The sequence below is a fragment of the Mobula hypostoma genome, chromosome 13 (genome assembly GCF_963921235.1).
Source record: "Mobula hypostoma chromosome 13, sMobHyp1.1, whole genome shotgun sequence".
NCBI lineage: Eukaryota > Metazoa > Chordata > Chondrichthyes > Myliobatiformes > Myliobatidae > Mobula > Mobula hypostoma.
In genome coordinates this window covers 87,318,420-87,340,476 of record NC_086109.1, presented here as the reverse complement: position 1 = coordinate 87,340,476, position 22,057 = coordinate 87,318,420, and the positions used below count along the sequence as shown (strand labels likewise).

The window sequence follows — 22,057 nt, the reverse complement described above, 5'->3', positions numbered from 1 at the left end:
ATATATCTGTCTAATTTAACTTTAAATGACAACATCGAACCTGCCTCAACCACTTCTGCTGGAAGCTCGTTCCACACAGCTACCACTCTCTGAGTAAAGAAGTTCCCCCTCATGTTACCCCTAAACTTTTGCCCTTTAACTCTCCACTCATGTCCTCTTGTTTGAATCTCCCCCACTCTCAATGAATCTCACCCACTCAAAATTCGAAGTCAATTTATTATCGAAGTGTTGCAAAGAGCGGGCGAACCCAAACACAGGACATTAGAACGGAGATTGAGTTAGGATGCAGACAAGGGTGTGAGCTGAATAGCAACAGGAGACAGGCGGCAGGCAACACTTATCTTGACACGGAGAGACAGAGTTACACAGGTAAACCTCGGTACTGAAGTAAGACTTAGAATACACAATCCTAAGCGGCTGGGAACGTGAATTACCATACTGGCTAAAACAACGAGCTGGTGATGAGTGGATGCAAAGCCGGGATATTTATGCTGCAGGCCTAGATGAGAATCAGGTGTGCCACAATCAAAGGGAATTAGGAGAATATGGGGAATTAACGGCCGGGACCGTGACACAAAGTATATAAATATCATCATATACTACCCTGAGATTCATTTTCTGGCAGAAATACAATAGAATTAATGAAAAGCTACACACATACAATGACTGACAAACAAACAATGTGCAAAAGAAGACAAACTGTGCAAATATAAAATATGCAAATAATAATATTAACAGTAACAAATAAATATAAATTTAGAATACTGAGAACATGAGTTGTAGAGTCCTTGAAAGTAAGTCAGTAAGTGGTGGACTCCTTTGTGTAATTTCACACCACAGTAAAATGCCATAGAGTCAGAGAACACTACAGCACAGGAAAAGGCCCTTCAGCACATCTAGTCCATGCTGAGCCATTAATCTGCCTCGTCCCATCAAGCTGCACCCGGACCATAGTCCTCGATACACCTCCCATCCATATACCCACCCAAATTTATTTTAAATGCTGAAATCGACCTTGCATTCGCCACCTGAGCTGGCAGCTCCGTCCACACCCTCCCCATCCTCTGAATGAAGAAGTTCCCCTTAAACATTTCATCATTCACCCTTAACACATGCCCTCCAATTCTAGTCTGACCCAACCTCAGTAGAAAAAGCCAGCTTGCATTTCACCAATCTATACCACTCATAATTTTGTATACCTCTATCAAATCTACCTTCAGTCTTCTACGATCCCGGGGATAAAGTCCGAACCTGTTCAGGCTTTCCCTATAATTCACATCCTCAAGTCCTGGCAATGACCTTGAGAATTTTCTCCGCACTATTTCAATCTTACTTAAATCTTTCCTGCAGGTCGGTGACCAAAACTGCACGCAATAGTCCAAGTTGGGCCTCACCAATGCCTTATACAATTTCAGCATAACATTCCAATTCCTGCACTCAATACATTGATTTATGAAGACCAATGTGTCAAAAGCTTTCTTTACGACTCCATCAACCTGTGACAACACTTTAAAGTAATTATGGATCTGTATTCCTCGATCTCTCTGTTCTACCACACTCCTCAGTGCTCTACTGCTCACCGTGTATGACCTACCCTGGTTTGTCCTCCCAAAGTGCAGCACCTCACACTTGTCTGCATTAAATGCCATCTGCCATTTTTCAGCACATTTCATCAGCCGGTTCAGATCCCACTGCGAGCCATGATCGTCTTCCTTGCTGTCCGCTACACCCACAATCTTGGTGTCAGCCACAAATTCAACTTACCACGTTATTATCCAGTTCATTGATTGTGGGCACGTGGCCAAGTGGTTAAGGCATTGGACTAGCTACCTGAAGGTCGTGAGTTCAAGCCCCAGCCAAGGGAACGTGTTGTGTCCTTGAGCAAGGCACTTAATCACACATTGCTCTGCGACAACACTGGTGCCAAGCTGTATGGGTCCTAATGCCCTTCTCTTGGACAACATTGGTGTCGTGGAGAGGGGAGACTTGCAGCATGGGCAACTGCCGATTTTCCATACAACCTTGCTCAGGCCTGTGCCCTGGAGAGTGAAGACTTTCCAGGCGCAGATCCATGGTTTCGCAAGACTAACAGATGCCTTAATGATTTACACTACTGTGTGAAAGTCTTAGGTGTGTGTGTGTATATATATATATATATATATGTGTGTGTGTATATATATATATATATATATATATATATACACATATAAATTTCATGACATATGTGACTGATGATAAACCTGATAGAGGTCTCTATTGTGGATTGAGAGAGGGAAGAGGGTGGGGAAAGGGGAATCATGGTTTGGAAAAGGGGAAGTGAGACAGGTGGGAGTGGGAAGCACCAAAGAGACATTCCGTAATGATCAACAGACCAATTGATTGGAATCAAATGACCTGGTATCTCAGGGCTGGATGTGTCTGCACCCATGCCACCCCCTCCCCACCCCCGGCACTCCTGCTCAGCCACCTGTACCGCACCCCTCCCGCGGCACTCCACCCTCACCATTCCCGACATCATTTGCACCTGCCAAACTTACAAACTCGATTTCCGCTCCACATTGACAAATACAGTACTTAGGCACCTGAGTTATATAAACGTGCCGAAGACTTTTGCACAGTTCTGTAGATGCCAAACATCAACAGACCCATCACCGTTCCCTGCAGTACACAACTAATTACAGGCCGCCAGTCAGGGAGGCAACCATCAACAACCACTCTCTGACTTCTTCTGTGAAGCCAATATCTAATCTAATTTATTACCTCATCTTGAATACCAAGCGACTGAACTTTCTTGACAAACATCTCACGTGGGACCTTGTCAAAGTCCACATAGACAACATTCACTGCCTTGCCTTCAACTTTCCTGATAGCTTCCTCAAAAATCTCCATAACATTGGTTAGACATGACTTTCCATGCACAAAGCTATTTCGACTATCCCTAATCGGTTCCTGTCTTTCCAAATACTTATATATTCAGTCTTGTAGAATACCTCCCAATAACTTTCTTACTACTGACGTCAGGCTCACTGGCCTATAATTTCCTGACTTTTTAAAAGAGCTTTTCTTAAACAACTGACATGTCGTTAACTATCTTCCAATCCTCCAGCACCTTACCCATGTCTAAGGATGTGTAAAATATCTCTGCTAGGGCCCCTGCAATTTCTGCACTTGCCTCCCACAGGTCCGAGGGAACACATTGTGGATTCATCCACTCTAATTTTCCTCAAAACAGCAAAAAACTCTTCTCTGTAATCTGTATAGAGCCTACGACCTCACTGCTACATTTTCTCACATCTATAGACTTTGTGCCTGACTTCCGAGTCAATACAAATGCAAAAAATCCATTTATGATCTCTCCCATCTCTTTTGGCTCCACACATCGATTTCGAATCTGATCTTCCAGAGGACCAATTTTGCCCCTTGCTATCCTTTTGCTCTTAATATATCTGTCCTTAGAAGTCCTTAGGACTCACCATCACTTTGTCTGCTAGAGCAACTTCATGCCTTCCTGATTTCCTTCTTAAGTGTTCTTTTACATTTCTTATACTCCTCGAGCTCCTAGCTTGTTCCTGCCTGCCTCTACTTGCTATGCAGCTCCTTCTTTGTCTTAACCAGGGCCTCAATATCTCTCAAAAACCAAGGTTCCCTAAACCTGTTATCCTTGCCTTTTATTCTGACAGGAACTCACAACCTCTGTACTCTCAAAATTTCACTTTTGATGGTCTCCCACTTACCAAGTACACCTTTGCCAGAAAACAGCTTGTCCCAATCCACACTTGCCAGATCATTTCTGATACCATCAAAATAGGCCTTGAAAAGCGCGGGGAGATTGGCAGAGCGAATTAGGCAATGATCAGTTCGATGGTCATTGGTGCCTCCCTAGGTAATGCAGACGTCCTTGTGGTGGCATACTCATGTGATGCCAGTACCAAATCAGGAGTGTAGCTGTGAAGTCTCGTGTGTGCCACACTGATAAAACAGTTGCTGGTTATGTCCAAACATCTTACCAGGAGCTGGACTCTGTGGAGTTAGTTTTCTCTACTGCCCCCATACCAGTTAATTCCAGAAAATTTCTTATATGCAAAATCTGGCACTGACTTTGATGCCATCTCCTGCCCATTGTGTCTTACTGCAATAGCAGTGTCAAAGCGTCTGGTATTCTGAATGACATGTAGGAGAGCCTGCCACTGTCAGGACTGTTCATGAGGATCTTCATACTCTATGTCCTAAATTAATATTGAGTGGGAGTTACCTAAGCATGACTTCATTGAATGTGGGATGGGCAGTGCACACAGACTTGAGAGAGCAGTGACAAGGGAAACCACGACCACAAAGCAGGCTCTGCCTCATGTGTGGAACATGGATGCACTTGTGTGTAGGTGTCTGTTAGCGCAGAAACATTTGTACAAAGACCACTGGACTCAGGTGTGGAAGCTGTTACCCACAGACTCCTTCTTGCTTCCTCCAGCCTCCCCCTTCCTCAATTCCATTGTTCTCTTTGACTTTTGTACCTTGGAACCTTGGGACAAAGTCAAAGTAAATTTATCATCTAAGTACATATATGTCATCATATACTACACTGAAATTCATTTTTGCAGGCATTTGTAGGAAAATAAAAATATACAATAGAACTTATGAAAGCTATACATAAGCAGAGACTGACAAACAGCCAAATTATGCAAATAAAATAAAATAAATAATACTGAAACCGTGAGTTGTGGAGTCCTTGAAGGTGAGTCCATAGGTTGTGCTTCTCCGTGGATGGTCACCTTGTCGTGGTGGAGAAGCTTGTGTGGTCCTGAGATCCCGAGAGCGATGCCGTCTGGAGCTATGCTCCTGGTAGGGTCACCCATGGCGGTAAGGTGGAGGATGAGGTCCCTGACAAAGAACAATCCAACCAAGACCTCAACCGTGGAGCAGGCGGACGAAGTTACTTCGAACTCAACGGCTGTGAAGGCGGATGAAGGCTGCAACAAATCCATCAGCTCCAATCGTCGTGGTTTCCATGCCATTGGAATCAGTTGGTTGATTTGTGAAGTATCGTGTGCTTCTTGGAGTGCAACATCAAGTACACGTTAAACAAATACACGCACAGGCGTCTTTGCTCTGTGGGCCACTTCTTCAGAACGAAGACCATCATCCTCGACCTCGAGGGATAGCCACGACAACCATAGGTTGTGGAATCAGTTCAGTGTTGGGGTGAGTGAAGTTATCCACGCTGGTTCAGTAGCCTGATGGTTGAAGGGTAATAGCTGTTCCTGAACCTGGTGGAGCGGAACCTAAGGGTTCTGTACTCCTGCCCAATGGTAGTAGCGAGAAGAGATGATGGCCTTGTTGGTGGGGGCCCTTGGTGATGGATGCTGCCTTCTTGTGGTGGTGGTCCTTGTAGATGTGCTCAGTGGCAGGGAGGGGCTGAGCTATATCCAGAGAGTACAGTACTGCTCATATTTTGCCACCTACACCGTCTCTTTAAATTCCCCTGTCTGATATTGAGATTGGGCAGGTTAACAGCAACAATAAAATATTGCAGAGAAGTGTTTCATTGTGTGTAGAACAACATAAGCAGCAGTCATTTTCTAAATGGTGTCTGAATGATTCTATTATAGAAACTTGATGATTAAGATAGCATAATAGATGACATAATAAAAATGTCAGCAATTTAATAATTTCCCAGTCAGGTTGGCTTACATCTGTTACCTTGTGTGACAAACTGTAATGATTTTTTAGCAGATGTTGAGGTTTAAAGTAATTGCATTTTTTTTAGCTTGCCTATGGTATTCGTAAAGATTTGAAAAGTTGATGGCTTAAATCTGAACAATGCGTGTATTTGTCCTATTTCAATATCCCAGGGATTTCCCTGTTGTTGGACACTGGACTGCTGACCACCTTGAGTTTGGGAAAACTGGGCTGGAGAGGAAAATGGAGAGACGGGGTGGACAGAAAAGAGAGCAGGTTTAAAGGTGGGATGGTTAACAGAAAGACACAAGGGTCTGAAGTGGGGGGTGGGAAGTGAGTGTCGGTGATATTGACCTGTACTGACATCCAATACAGGGGAGTGAACATCTTTCCACCTTTTCCAAATTCCATTCCCATGGATCACTGGTTTTTGATAGAACATAGAACAGCATTGTACAGCATATGAACAGACCCTTTTGAACCATGATGTAACGTAATACCAAATTTTGCCTCCAATCCCCATAGGTGGGGTTGGAGTCTGTGTGTGAAATCTATGAACACAGTTGGTGTTGGAGACTGTGCGTGTGAGTGAGTGCGTGGATGAGAGGAAGGAAAGACGCTTGTTTTGTTGTCGTTGTTGCTTGTGTTGTTCTGCTGAACATCGTGGGCATGCCTTTTGGCGCTGGGACATGTGGCGACACTTGGGGGGCGGTACTCCCAGCACATCTTTAGGTTGTGTTGGACATTAACGCAAATGATGTATTTTCTATGTTTTGATGTACAATAAAAAATATTCTGAATCTGAATTGCAATATGAGATTCTTATCTAAAAGCCTCTTTAGCAGTACAATCATATCTGCTTCCATCACTTCCCCTGCCAACCCATTCCAGGAATTCACTATTCACCGTGTAAAAAATACTTTTGACCTGCACATCTCTTTTAAACTTTCACCCTTTCATCTTAAATGATATCCTCCAGTATTTGTCATTTCTACCCTGGGAAGAAATATTCTGACAGACTACACTAACTAAATATTTTAAAAATTATTAGGACTTCTATCTTGGATCTGGAATGACATAATGTTCCAAACAACAGCCTGGTCCATAATAGTCAAAGTCAAAGTAAACTTTATAATCAAAGTATGTACTGTATATGTTACCATCTACTAACTACTATGAGATTCCTTTTCATGCAGGCATTTGTAAGCAAAACAAAGAAATGCGATAGAATTTATGAAAAATGATAACATAAACCAAGATGCCAAACAACATGCACAAGAAGACAAACTGAATAAATAAATAAATTAATTAATACTGAGAACATGAGTTGTAAAGAGTCATTGAAAGTGAGTCTGTAGGTTGTAGAATCAGCTCAGGGTTGGAGTGAGTGAAGTTATCCACACCGGTTCATGGTTCAGGAGCCTGATTGTTCTAGGGTAATAACTTCCTGAATCTGATGGTGTGGGACCTAAAGCTCCCGTACCTCCTGCCTTATGGTAGTTGTGAGAAGAGAGCACGGCCTGGATGGTTGGAGTCCTTGATGATGGATGCTGCTTTCTTGTGGTGGTGCTCCATGTAGGTGTGCTCAGTGGTGGGGAGAACTTCACCTGTGATGTACTGTGATTTATCCACCACTTTCTCCAGAATTTTCCATTCCTGGGCATTGACGCTTTTTATCAGGCTGTGATGCAACCAGTTAGGACAGGATGTAGTTAGGAGATATTCAGTGAGGCTCTGCCACTATCATCTGGGGAGAATGCTTTGTGCTAAACACGAAGGGCATCCCACAGTGAATCCCACTTAACTCCTGTGTATTTTCCAGATCTCTTCAAGACAAGGTTTTACAACAGCAGGTTTGTAAACAGCACGTTCCTACACAGCAAGGAAGGCTGCCAGATTGACTTCACCGATGATGCTGAAACTGCCTTTCTTACCTACCTGGTCAGTTTCCTTGGGTCTTTGGCGGTGTTGCCGGGAAACATTGTATCTGCCCTGTTTATGGATAAAATTGGAAGGATTAAGATGATTGGTGAGTTATTGTTGGTTATGTCATTAAAGGAAGTTGACGTGGTTTCTTTTGTCATAGTAGAAGGAAATACAAAGAAATACGGAACATCAGTTGAACGTAAGAGTGAGGGGCAAGAGTGGGCCACTTTACTGCTTGGGACTGATCTGTCATTCAGGATGATCAAGGCTTATCCAGGAATGGGTGATTTTTTGCGCATCCAAGGAACAGGTTGACAAGGAGCTGGGGCTGTACACACAGGCTTCCCAGTGGGGATGTTCCCTCTGGATTGAGTCCTGTTTGTGTGCTGGGTGCTGACTCACTGCGAGGCCTTCAAGCTGGAACTGGATCGGCTCTCAGCTTCATCCGGGGTCACATGGTGCAGGAGGTAAATTCTCCACCAATGCCTCCTGCTGGGCTGTTCTTGCATCGTCTGAGGGGATGAGGGAGCAAATTTAAGGAGCTAGAACAGAACATAGAACAGTACAGCACAGTACAGGCCCTTGGGCCAGCAATGTTGTGCTGAATTTTTAACCTACTCCAAGATCAATCTAACCCTTCCATCCTCATTGCACTCCATTTTTCTTTCATCCATGTGCCCATTTAAGAGTGTCTTAAATGCCGCTAATGTATCTGCCTCTATGACCGCCTCTGGCAGTGTGTTCCATGCACTCACCACTCCCTCTGACATCTCCCTATGCTTTCCTCCAATCACCTTAAAATGACACCCAGGCATTTTAGCTACTACCACCTTGGGAGAGAAATTCTGGCTGTCCATTCTATCTATGCCCCTTATTATCTTATACACTTCTATCGGGCTCCAAAGAGAAAAGTCCTAGTTAGCTCATAAGACATGCTCTCTAATCTAGACAGCATCCTGGCAAATCCCACCCTCTTTAAAGCTTCCACATTCTCGCTATCATGAGACCACCAGAATTGAACACAGTATGCTAAATGGGGTCTAATTGGCATTTTATAGAGCTGCAACATTACCTCAAAGCCGTTGAACTCAATCTCCCGACTATTGAAGGCCAGATGAGTTATTACCTGTTCTAATTTTTTGGTCAACTGTCCCCCCTGGAGCTTACATGCTTGGGGGTTTAGAGGTGATAGTGGTGTGGTTAAGGTGATGTAGTAATCTGGTGTAATGCAGAAGCCTGGCCTAATTTGACAGATTTCTTCCCAAGACATTTGAAGATCTGTTGAAATTCCAGATTTTATCTCCTCTTTCTTTGGAATTCAATGAGGTATTCCCTGATCCCAAACTGAATGGAAATCCCATCTCCAAAGTGATTTCAACACTCTGAGTATTCTTTTGATGTTCCAATGTACTTGTGACAAATAGAGCTAAGCTTGCAAAAAATTCTTTACTTTTCCTGCTGTCCCTTGGGATTGAGAATAATGATTTCACTCCAGCTCTCTACACCCAGAAGTGATTAATGAGATGGAGAGGTCATGAATTTTGGTGCATAATACGGAAGAACAGAGAAGTTTTAAATAGTGAAAGGCCAGATGGTGGGGATGGTGAAAGAGACCAAGTTTTGCTTGTGCAAAAATCACTGTAAGACAACATCAAAGTGTAACATGTGATTAGGAAGATAAAAATATTTTGTTCATTATTATGAAATGTGGGTGGCAAGGTGGAAATACATCTCTAACAAAGGAGGTGTAAGGCGCTCTTTCCCTCTGCTAGTCTGCAAGGTATAGTACCTGCTTAGGTCCTCGATCGGGGTCACATGAAGCCATGGGAGCAGGTGGTGGATGGTCGTATGAGCAATTGGTGCATATCACAAGTCCTGGTTATACGACTGCTGATGCCAGACAATCTCTGAAGAGTATTGATAATAGCTGGGGTCACCCATCTTGTAAAGACACTGCCCAGAAGAAGGAAATGGCAAACCACTTATGGAGAAAAATTTGCCAAGAACAACCATGGTCATGGAAAGACCATGATCGTAAAATGTCATACAACACAGTACATAATGCATAAACAATTATGAATGGATTTGAATAGAGGAATAAGGAAAACAATGGAATTGCTTAAGGTTATTGTATGTCCATGCCTGGAGAACCGTGTGTAATTTGGACTCTCTACCATCAAATGGATACACTTGCTAAAGAGGGAATAGTGTGAAGATTCACTAGACTGGTTATGGGAATGGTGGGTTTTTCCGATGAGAAGGGATTGAGTCAACCATCCTGCATTTCCAAGAATTTGGAAGAATGAGAAGAGATCTCTGAATCTTAAAAAGAATTAGGGGTTGAAAGGCTGGATGCAAAGGATATGTGTTTATCTGGCTGAGGAAACTAGAACTAAGGATTACAGTCTCGGAATAAGGGGAGGGCAGTTTAGGGCGGAAAGGAAGAGAGACTTTTTAGAATGCTCTAACCTGGAATGCTGTTAAGACTCTGTTGAGTTTACTTACAGCAGAGATTGATAGATTTCTAGATATTAAAAGAATCAAGAGATATAATTTTTATTTTATTTATTTTATTGAGATAGTGAGGAATAGGCCTTTTTGGCTCTTCGAGCCACATGGTCCAACAATCCCTGATTTAATCCTACTCTAATCACGAAGGAATTTACAATGACCAAATAACCTACCAACTGGAACGCCTTTGGACTGTGGGAGGAAACCGGAGTACCCTGAGGAAACACACACAGTCATGGGGGGGGGTGGGTGGTGGGATCATATAATCTCCTTAAAGGCAGCAGTGGGAATTGAACCTGGGTTGCCTGTACCGTAACCATTGTGCTAACCACTGTGCTATCGTGCCACCCATATAAAGATAGTGTAGGCAAAAAGAAGCTATAATTCTGAATAGCAGAGCAAATCTGAAAGGTTAGACGACCTATTCCAGCTTCTATCTCTATGTTCTGAATTGTGCCATGTCATTTGTACTGTTCCTGACGTGGCAACTGTTCCTTTGTTTACTTTGGCCTTTGTAGGGGGATCAATGCTGTTGTCAGCCATTACCTGCTTCTTCCTGTTTTTTGGGAGCAACGAGTCAGCCATGATCGGAATGCAGTGTCTGTTCTGTGGGGTCAGTATAGCGGCGTGGAACGCATTGGACGTGATCACAGTGGAGCTGTACTCTACAGATAAAAGGTATGGCCGTTGTCCAGCACGTGACTGACTGATCTAGGACTTTACAGCACCTACTGAAGAAAATCTCCCTGTTGGAGTAACTTAATTCTTCTCATACAGAAGGATATACGTATACATGAGATTCTGCAGATTCTGGAAATTTTGAGCAATACACACAAAATTCAGCAGGTGGTGCAGCTTCTATGGTGGGGATTAAACAGTTATGGGCTGAAACCTTTCATAAACAGTTGATGATACTTCATAAGTCCTGATGTAAGGTGTCAGCCCATAATATTGATTGTTTACTTCCCTCCATAGATGCTGCCTGACTTGCCGAGTTTCTGCAGCACTTTTTGGGTGCTGTGAAGGATATACAGCCTGCGTTAGGTTTTTGGGGTGATTTCCTGTTGGAAGTTACTAATATCAGCATCAAACATCCTCAGCGTGGATGAGATGGAAGCTGATGAATCTCCACCTGAAATGCAGACATCCCACCCTGCAAAAACTCATTTCAGGGAGGTAGCACCATCAATTTGCAGGAGATTTCCGGGAGAGGTAGGATGTCTGCAATAGAGTAGCTCCTTAGCAGCTAGCCAGCTAGTTTAAGTAACGTTAGCTATGCTAATGAACGAATGACACTTGTTAAACTCACCTCAACATGTCTTTTACAGTCTTAACCCACCATGGGCAATAGAAAAGTCACTGTTACGAACAGCGCAGCGAGCAACACTGTCATTATTTTTGACCCCTATTAGGCAGGGGTACACTTTAGGGTAGTCTGGGGTGACGTACATTTTATATTTTCTTTTTTTGGAACACTCTCCCATGGCGTGCTCTCACTCGCTCGTGCTCTTTCTCTCTCTCTCTCTCTCCCTCTCTCGCTTGCTCGCTCTCGCTTGCTCTCGCTCTCTCTCTCTCTCTCGCTCATTCACGCGCTTTTGCTTGCTCTCGCTCTCTCCCTCGCTCGCGCTCTCTCTCGTGGTCGCTCTCGCGCTTTCTCTTTTGCTTTCTCTCTTGCGCTTGCTCGCTCTCCAAAAAATTGATTTCCGTCATATTGTATATAATTTGCGGGCATCAGGGAGCCACTATTAATATGCGGGAGACTCCCGGAACTTCCGGGAGAGGTGGGATGTCTGGAAATGCACCCACCCACACACTCACTCCGTCCTAGCGCCTCTGCTTGGCAAGTCACACAGTTCAAGGACAATTCTGGATGGTTGATAAATACTGGCCTTGCCAATGACATCCACAATTTGTGAACAAATCAGAAACTAAGTATCTGCCACATTTCCCTGATTACATTAATGGTATTGTTATTGGTTTATTTTTGTTACATCTACCAATGAAAATCTTCTGTTTTTGTGTCATCCAGGCAGATCATGCTATACATTGATGTAGTAGAAAGAGTTAATTATATAGAACATGGAACGGAACCACACAATAAGGGCCCTGTGGCCCATGAAGCTCTGCCAATTTTAACTTACTCCATGATCAATCTAACCCTTCCCTCTTGTGTTGGTCCATAGCCCTTTATTTGTTTTTCATCCATGTGCCTATCTAAGATTCTATTAAATGTCCCTCATATATCATACTCTATTACCACCTCTGGCAGTGCATTCCAGAAATTTACTACTCTCTGTGTAAAAAAAATCTATCTCTGACATCTCCCCTAAATTTTTCCTCCACTCATCTTAAAATGATATCTTCTGGTATTAGCCATTACCACCATGGGAAAAAGGGTCTGGTTGTCCGTTCTATTTATGGCAGGGGTTCCCAGCTGGTGTTCTCGGACCCCTCGGTTAATGATAAGGGTCCATGGCATAAAAAGGGTTGGGAACCCCTGAACTATGGGTTTTATAACCTTATACCACCTGCATCAATTTGTCTGTCATTTTCCTTCGCTCAAAAGAGAAAAGTCCTAGTTCGCTAGACCTTTTCTCATAAGACGTTCTCGAATCCAGGAAGCATCCTGGTAAATTCCCTATGCATCCTCTCTAACACTTTCACATCCCTGCTATAATGAGGTGACCAGAACTGGACGTAATACTTCAAGTGTGCCTAATCAGAGATTTATAGAGCTGTGACATTGTATCGTGGCTCTTGAAATCAATCCGCCAACTAATGAAGGCCAACACATGATGTGCCTTCTTAACCACCCTATTAACTTGCACAGCAACTTCGAGTGATCTACAGATCTGGACCCTAAGATCCTCTGTTCCTCCTGCCAGTAACATTGTACTCTGCCTTCAAGTTCAATCTTCCAAAGTATATCATTTCGCACTTTTCTGGATTGAAGTCCATCTGCCGTTTGTTAGCCCAGCTCTGCATGCTCTCTATGTCCCGTTGTAACCTATGTCAATCTTCTACACGATCCACAACACTATCAACCTTCTACTCTATCCAAAAAGTGACCAACCTTTGTGTAATCTGTAAATTCACTGTCCCACCCTTCCACTTTCTCATCCAAGTCATTTATTAAAATTAGCAAGAGAAGCAGTCCCAGAACAGATCCCTGCGGAACACCACTATTCCAGGCAGAATACGCTCTATCTACTACCACGCACTGCCTTCTATGGGCATTATGTTATAGATACTGAGAAAGTGCAGTGCACATGGACAAATGAAGTGCAAGGCAAGGGCCACAACAAGGTAGGTTAGGAGACCAACAGCTCATCATCAGCGATATGATTAGATTAGATTATGAGAACACTCATTCCTCGTTTATTGTCATTTAGAAATGCATGCATGCATTAAGAAGTGATACAATGTTCCTCCAGAGTGATATCACGGAAAAACAGGACAAACCAAAGATTAACACTGACAGAACCATTTAATTATAACATATAGTTACAGCAGTGCAAAACAATACCATAATTTGATAAAGAACAGACCATGGGCATGGTAAAAAAAAAGTCTCAAATTCCCGAGTCGATCGACTCCCGAGTCCCCGATAGCAGGCAGCAAAAGGGAGAAACTCTCTGCCATAAACCTCCAGGCACCGTCAACTTGCCGATGCCTTGGAAGCAGCCGACCACAGCCGATACTGAGTCCTTCCGTCCGAAAACTTCGAGCCTCCGACCAGCCCCTCTGATACAGCCTCCCGAGCGCCATCCTCTGCCGAGCGTCTTCAACCCTGCCCCGGCCACCAAAACAAGCAAAGCTGAGGATTCGGGGCCTTCTCCTCTGGAGATTACGGTTACCGCACAGTAGCAGTGGCAGTGAAGCGGGCATTTCAGAAGTTTTCCAGATGTTCCTCCGTACTCTCACGTCTGTCTCCATCAAATGAGGATCGTGCACGGTCCCCTACTTGACAAATAACAGACATCACCACCGAAGTGGCCGCGCGCTGCGTTGCGTCGCCATCTTCTCCTCCTCCACAACAGTCTGATAACTGCAGGATAGAAGCTGTTCTTGAGCCTGATGCTCTCAAGCTTTTGAATATTCAGCCCAACAGAAACAGGGAGAAGAGTGCATGATCAGGGTGGGAGGTGTCCTTGATTATGCTGGCTGTTTTCCCAATACAGTGAGGCGCATAAACAGTAATAGCTACAACTCCGATAAAATACTTTGGCTGAAAAGCATTTACAATGCAGAGAGAGTGGAAAGGCTGTGAAAACGTATGTGTCTCCATGTGTTAATGGAACTTAATTTTTTTGTTTTTCTTTCCTCAGAGCAACAGCATTTGGAATTCTGAATGGACTCTCCAAGTTTGCAGCCATACTGGGTATATCTATATTTGCCTCCTTCGTGGAAATAACTAAGGTGATCCCCATCTTGCTGGCTTCTATTGCGTTAGTGGGAGGCGCCCTGCTCGGCCTCCGGCTTCCCGAGACCCGGGAGCAAGTTCTGATGTGAGAGGCTTCTCCAACCCATTCTGGACTCACAGTATACGCACAGCTGCTAACCACATTCCTTACAGCCTGAAGCATCCACTCCACCATCTGTGCTTTCTGAGACTGGACATACTTGTGGTATCTGTACACTTAATACAGTTTCATGTAGCTAGTCAATGTGTATTTACAGAAGTTGTCCTGTACAAATACTCTTTAGGCTGGGATGGGAGAGGTCAGAAACCATTGGAAGTGTTGTCTTTGGTCAGTGTTGCACACCCTTAATTTTAATTTCTCTTTCTTCTTTGTTAAAAATCTTCGTACATCTAGACCTGACCCTATGAAGGGTCAGTACCCTGCTCTCAGTTAATGGATCCATCCATGGAATTTCAGCCATGCATATTTCATGCCAACTTGATAAGGTGTTGACATTTGTGGCAGGGGAGAGGAATTCATGTCCCTCCCCACTGCAGATCACAATTAGCAACACCGAACTGGGTTGTCCCTGGTGAGATGGCACGCCTTTAAGGGCCGCACCATCAGTCTGACTGTTAACTCTTAGCTTCTCCTTCAGAAATGGAGCACCATTAGGATATCCTGAGAAAGCCTGCCAAGGGGTGCACTGGGCCTTTGCCGTAGGATCTCGAAGGCCCGTCAGTGCCGCGTCTGTGTTCGCAAGTGAGTGGTGGGGCAAAGTGGCAACTCTGGTGGCCCAGATTCAATCCGGACCGGCAGTGCTCTCTGTGTGTGGAGTATGCACGTTCTCCCTGTGTCCGCACGGGTTTCCTCCAGAGAGTCCTGTTTCCTCACCCATCCCAGTGACGTCGGGTTTGGCAGGTTAGTGATCCGCTGTGAATTGTCCTTTGTGTAACCCCAGTGGGGAGAATGAAGTAGAATTAGAGTTGGATTAGTATGAATGGGTGCTCAAAGGCTGGTGGGGGCCTGCTGGGGTAGAAGGGCCTAATTCTATGCAGTATGACTTCATGACTCCATGTGAGTGGATCTATGGAATGCCATGTGGGGATTGTGCTGGAGGTAGATACATTAGGGGTATTTAAGGGATTATTATAGAGGCATGTTTATTTATTTATTTATTGAGCTACCGCATGGAATAGCTCTCTCCACCCAGCAACTTCTGCTTAATCCTAGCCTCATCAAGGGACAATTCTACAATGACCAATTAACCTACCAACTAGTACATCTTTGGGCTGTGGGACAGAACCAGCTCTGCCCTGACAATACTCAGTGAGGCCCCACCTAACTTATTGGTACCAGACGAATGGCACCAACCTCACTTCCCCCGGGCCCAACAGGCTTAACAGGCTTGGTCCTTTTGTGGGAATTGGGTTCATGATGCTGTCCTTTGGAAGAATGTTAAATCAGACTCTTGCTTGTTTTTCATGTGGGCATGAATGGAGGGTGTCGCCTAGAAACGGATTTAGTTCTGAAGAAGGGTTTCAACCTGAAATGTCGACTGCACAGATGCCATAAGACCATAAGCATAGGAACAGCATTAGGCCATTCGGCCCATCAAGTCTGCTCCGCCATTCCCTCATGGCTGATTCATTATCCCTCTCAACCCCATTCTCCTGCCTTTTTCCTGTTACCATTGATACCTTTATTAAACAAGAACCTGTCAACCTCTGCTTTAAATATACCCAATGACTTGGACTCCACAGTGTCTGGGGCAATTAATTCCACAGATTTATCACCCCCAGGCTTAAGAAATTCCTCCTCATTTCTGTTCTAAAGGGATATGCATGTTTTCTGAGGCTGTTCCCTCTGGTCCTATTGGAAGCACCCTTCCACAACAATTCTGTCTAGGCCTTTCAATATCCAATCGGTTTCGATGAGATCTCCCCTCATTCTTCTAAACTCAATTGAGTACAGGCTCAGAGACATCAAATGCTCTTTGTAGTGGAATGGTAGTGTAGTGGTTAGCACGACACTTTACAGTACCAGTGACGTGGGATTCACGGGGGTTCAATTCCCGCCGGTGCCTGTAAGGAGCCCGCACCTTCTCCCCATGGCCACATGGGTTTCCTCCAGGTGCTCCGGTTTCCTTGCATAGTCCAAAGACGTACCAGTTGGTAGGATAATTGGTCATTGTAAATAGTCTTCTGATTAAGCCAGGATTAAATTGGCAGCACACCTGGAAGGGTCTATTCCCAAGGGCTGTATCTCAATAAATTTATTTAAAAAATTAACCCTTTCGTTCCCAGGATAATTCTCGTGAACCTCCTCTGGACCTTCTCCAATGTCAACCCATCCTTCCTTCGAGGCAGGGCCCAAAGGGACCCATAGGGCTTTGATACACGAAGAGTTCTCCACTCTGCTTCAACTCCCACATGCAATGGTGTGGTGTGTTTTCCATTTCCTATGTTATTTTGGAGTGCAATTGGTGGTAAATGAAGAGAGATATTGCTCTTTAAGGGTCCTTCAGCAGCTAACAGAATTCCATCTGAAGTAGAAGTCAGCTAACTTGCCCTGTCCTTCAACACTATTAAGGTTTGAGCACAGAATGATTTCCATCTTCTGCAGAATCTCTTGTGTTTATTATTAAGGCTTATCTGCCTCAGGCATCAATTCTTCTTCTGTGACATCAATTACCTGATTTTTCAAACTTTATCTACCTCCTCTTGAAGTACCTCTATTTATCTAGCCTACACAGCCCTCCAGGGCAGCAAATTCCAGAGATGCACCACCCACTGAGAGAGACGCAAATGATATTAATTTTAGTTTTAAACCACCACACCTTTATTGCAATTATTGTGGGTTTGAGTTAAATTGAAATAACATTATTTAAATAAGGCAGCAGATCTCTGATCTCCTGGCACTGACCAACAGACAGAGTTCTGTAAGCTGCTGTAGGAACCCCAGAGAGCAACAGATCCCTTCAGATGCTATTAATTCCACTCCAGGATACCACCACAGAAAATGCAAGTAACGTCACATCATTGTATGAGATGCCTTGTAGCAGAGCAATGAATTAGTTGTATTTTCAATCATACAATAGCTGACCAGGGGACACTCCCTGTTCACCGAGGAATGGGGACAAAGAAGTATTCTATTCCTCAGCTTGATAAATACCTTGATAAAAACGACTATGTATATGATACACACAAAATGCTGGAGGAACTCAGCAGGCCAGGCAGCATCTCTGGAAGCAAGTAAGCAGTCAAAGGAAGGGGGAAGATGCCAGAATAAAAAGGTGGGGGGAGGAGAAAGAGGCCGGCTGGAAGGTGATAGGTGAACCCAGGTCGGTGGGAAAAGTCAAGGTCTACAGAAGATGTACGCGACACCTCGACCTGCAAATAAGTTGCCATTCCTCACTGTCACTGGGTCTAAACCCTGGAATTCTATACCCAACAGCACAAGGATTGCAGTGGACCAAGAACACAGTTCACATCCATCTTCTCAAGGGTAACTATGAGGAGATAGTAAATAATGGCCTTACTGATGACACTATACCTTTATGAAAGAAAAATATCATCATGCAACAAGCAGCACTCCATCATCCTAATGACAACTATTTCAATGTATCTAATGACTCTCTTTTCCTCAGCCCTATCCACAGATCTCTGCAAGCATTTTTCTTAAGCACATATTCAATTTGTCAGCCTAAAAATGATTATTGTGTTGAAATTGAAAATGTAATTCCATAGAGTATCTGCAGTACAGATGCCAAGAGCTAACTGCACCTCACAATTTTTACTTTAATGGTATTCTGACAAGAAAAATCCCACTCCAAGATAGTAATAAAGCTTTATTTATCATTGATGAGCCATTAATATTTACCAGTCTCAGTCCAACCGCGAATATCGTAAAAGTTTTCCTTCCTATGAGCTTTGCAGAGATGCTATACTCTGGATTGCCTGCAGATTCACCGGCCTGTGTGCTGATTGGAATCCACCAGGCGCAAAATGTAGAAAATAGAAGGTGAAACACCTTGGAATACTCTGTGCAGACAGTAAGCACTTGGAAGAGAGCAGAAGCAGAGTTGTTTTAGGTGTGAATCCTTTGCCAGGACTGCATCCAAGCTGTTCCTGTCACCGCTCCATCTGGCAAAGGAAGGGAAGCCATTTACATCACGTTTTCCACATCTCCAACACTCTAGTGGACTGAATTATTTGTTCTGGATAAGCCTAGTGTTCATTATCCAGCCCTAGTTACCCCCTGAACCAAGTGACAAGCTAGGCCATTTTGGAAGGCAGCAACAAAACGCATTCTGATTGGTTGGTTTGGAGTCACATACCGTCTCAATATGTAAAGAGGGATTTGTTTTCCATCCGGAGAAGTTAGAGTTAAGTTGATAAAGTAGGTAGAAAAATGGCGGGCTCTCTGTAGGAGGGAAGGGTTAGATTGATTATAAACCGAAAGACCTGTATTGTGATGTTCTCTTCTTGTCATGGTCCCTTCTGGCAATCCCCCACCTTGCGATTTACCTGAGGAATTGGGCCTCAATCCCCTCATTTAATTTCCAATCATTTCGTGGTGCTACTAATTACACACGCCTGCTTTCCATCAGAAAATGCAGGATAAAGACCCTGTGATCACAACAAGGAGTTGCCAGTTCGTTGGTCGACTCTGGTGTGAGTAACCTCATTTTATGGGTCTCAGGGCTATCAGTTCTAAGTCTAGCATCACTTCTGGATTCTCTCCAAACCCAAGGTTTTGGGTAAAGACTCTCCCGGAAACCAATTCCACGCTCGCTATGGCAGTAACGCCTCCCAACTCTGCCCTGCGCCTGTGTTCTGCACTTGGGTTTGTCCACTGCCACGCTCGTGTAACACTTCTATGTTTTATAAACCCCCAAAAAGATACTACTAGGACGATAGGGGAGAACACATCAAAGAAGTTCTGGAAGCCTCTCTGAAAAAACTGTAACACCCTTATTGACTCTGGAGAAACCTTCATATGTGGCTACTCAAAATGGAGGAGAGACCTCCAGGATGATGGTGAGGACCTCTTTACTAGAAGTACTGTATGTAGAGACCAAGGGCAAACACTCGAAGGAAAACGAAACCTCCCAAACCCTGCCCAGCCACAGTGCGGACCCTGTTTTAGAGTTAGTAAATCCCACAGAGGTGTCTTCAGCTACCTCAGATCCACAGATGTGGGACTGAGGGAATGGCCAGGGAGAAGAAGAACTGTTCTTATCAATATTTAAGGAATTTCATAATCACTATTACTAACATAAGCTTTTTTTAAAAGATTTCTTTAAATTCACCTACCAAAGAGGGAATTAATTCGTGCTTCTGGATAAATATTCTAAGCCTCTGCATTTTGGTTCACCTACTTGACTCGCTACCTTGCACCCAATGAAAACTTTGATGTGAAGTCAGTGTTTTTGAGCTGGAAATATAATGGACATTATGCACACAGGAAGATCCCACAAATAGCAATAAATAAATTCATGGGCATTGTGAAGCAGCTTGAAGGATAATTCCCCACCCCAGGGAAAAATGTAGAGAAAAGAGAAGCAAATCACATAAACGGCAAAAAAAGCAAGGGAAAAACACAGAATGTAAAACACCAAACCACAAAGTCCAGATATATATTCAGTTCGGCTCAGTTCAGTTCAATCTAGCGCTGTGCCTTTCGTTATCTGCAGACTGCCCCGATCAAAGTCACACAAAATAGCAACAAAAATAGACTTAGATGCAGAATGATCCATTTGGATGGTGAAAGCTTTAGTCTATGTGCCACCTGAATGGATCATCCCATCACTAAGTACATCGAAGTAGTACAAAAGGAAATGAAGAATATAGTGAAAGTGCACTACAAGGGCCTTGAAGAGGTAGACTGAGAGATCAGGAGTCTCTCTTTGTTGTATAAGTGATCCATCCAAGGTTCGGTTGGATAAAAGCTGTCCTTGAGCTGGTGGTATGTGTTCTCGAGCTTCTGTGGCCTCTGCCCAATGGAAGAGCTGGGAGGTGTTGGGGGAAGAGAGAATGACCAGGGTAGGTTGGGTCTTTGATTATGTTGGCCCCTTTCCTGAGAAGGGAGTCTGGATTTTGTGATAGGCTGGGCTGTGTTCACAGCTCTCTGCAATTTCTTGTGGTCCTAAGCAGAGCCATTGCGGTACCAAGCTGTGATGCACCCGGACAGAATGCTGTCTTTGGTGCATCGATAGACATTGACGCAGGTCCTCGGCGATATGCCAAATTTGAGAAAGCAGAGCACTGGCATGTTTACTTGGCCATAGGGTCCACCTGGCCAAACCAGGACAAATTGTTGATGATACCTACCACCGGAACGTGAAGTTCTGAACCATATCCACCTGACAGAGTTGTGTGCTTTGCCTTGCTTCCCAGAGGCATCAATGACAACTCTGTGTGCGCGCACACACACGCACACAATATCACCACAGAAAGATGGAATCTGTGGAGATCATGGACTCAGTGATGGAGAGCAACTCAACTACATTTCTTTTCCCAAGCTATTCACACTGATAGCTTCACTGACTCAATAATTGCAACACAAAGGGCTTCAGTATTAAATGATTGTATATGGGATATGAAATGTAAAAGAAATATCTGTGTTGTCTAAATGTGCATGCTGCTTTGCCAGTCACATGTTGACAAATCATTCAGTGCAATATAAATGCGTCTAATTTATATGCGTCTAGAGATGTGCATGCTGCAAGAAGAGTGGCTGCTTCCGTGGGTTGTAGAGGCCACTACCTTTTAAATGTTCACTGCTAGGCACATCAATGAAAATAAAATGGAATATTTTTCCATCCTGATCAAAGGCAATACCCCTTTCATTTCAATGTTTGCAACTCTGTCAGAAACTTTTACGATCAGTCTTTAGGCAAACAGCTTCATTGTGATAGGCTTATTGTACTGCTGATGTCAATTCTCACATCATGTTCATGGATGTTAGTTTAGTCTCCCTAAAACCTGGCATATTGTTAATTATAAATAAAACATTGTGTACCCACTTCGAAGTGAGAATAAAAAAAATATTTCTTTCTCATGTTTCATTTAATCGCAGTCATATCTACCAATTATTTTTCTACAAGTTTGTCTGGCTGTTCTTTGGCGAATCAGATGGGTCCATGTCTGCCTTGTTTTGGTGTATGTTATATTAAAAAAAAATTTGACATTTTTATTGCGTGACCGGAATTTAATTTAAATAGGTAAGAAAGTGTTACATCTGTGCACACTTCTTGTCCAACTCTTTAGCTGGGTCTGATAATTACAGGAATAGCTGGCTGTGAAAACAAGCCTTGAAGACATAAAGTCATAGAAGCAGAACCTTTGGCCCATCAAGTCCATGCAGAATTATTATTCAGCCTAGTCCCATCAACCTGCACCTGGACCAATGCCCTCCCACCCATGGACCTATACAAATTTCGCTTAAATGTTAAAACTGAGCATGTATCCACCACTTCCGCTGGCAAACTCTCACCACCATCTCAGTGAAGATGTTTCCCTTCATCCTTAACCCAA

At 43.7% G+C, this 22,057-nt stretch overlaps 1 protein-coding gene across 1 annotated transcript in view; it reads left to right on the top strand.

Moving 5' to 3' along the window:
* Positions 1–21,789, top strand: part of LOC134355757 (synaptic vesicle glycoprotein 2B-like) — a 201,650-nt gene extending 179,861 nt beyond the window's left edge. The window contains exons 11-13 of the mRNA XM_063066120.1: positions 7,499–7,705; positions 10,632–10,791; positions 14,442–21,789. Of these exons, the coding sequence (XP_062922190.1) occupies positions 7,499–7,705; positions 10,632–10,791; positions 14,442–14,625 (551 nt within the window). The 3' untranslated portion in view covers positions 14,626–21,789. The remainder of the gene's footprint in view (positions 1–7,498; positions 7,706–10,631; positions 10,792–14,441) is intronic.
* Positions 21,790–22,057: the final 268 nt, after the last annotated feature.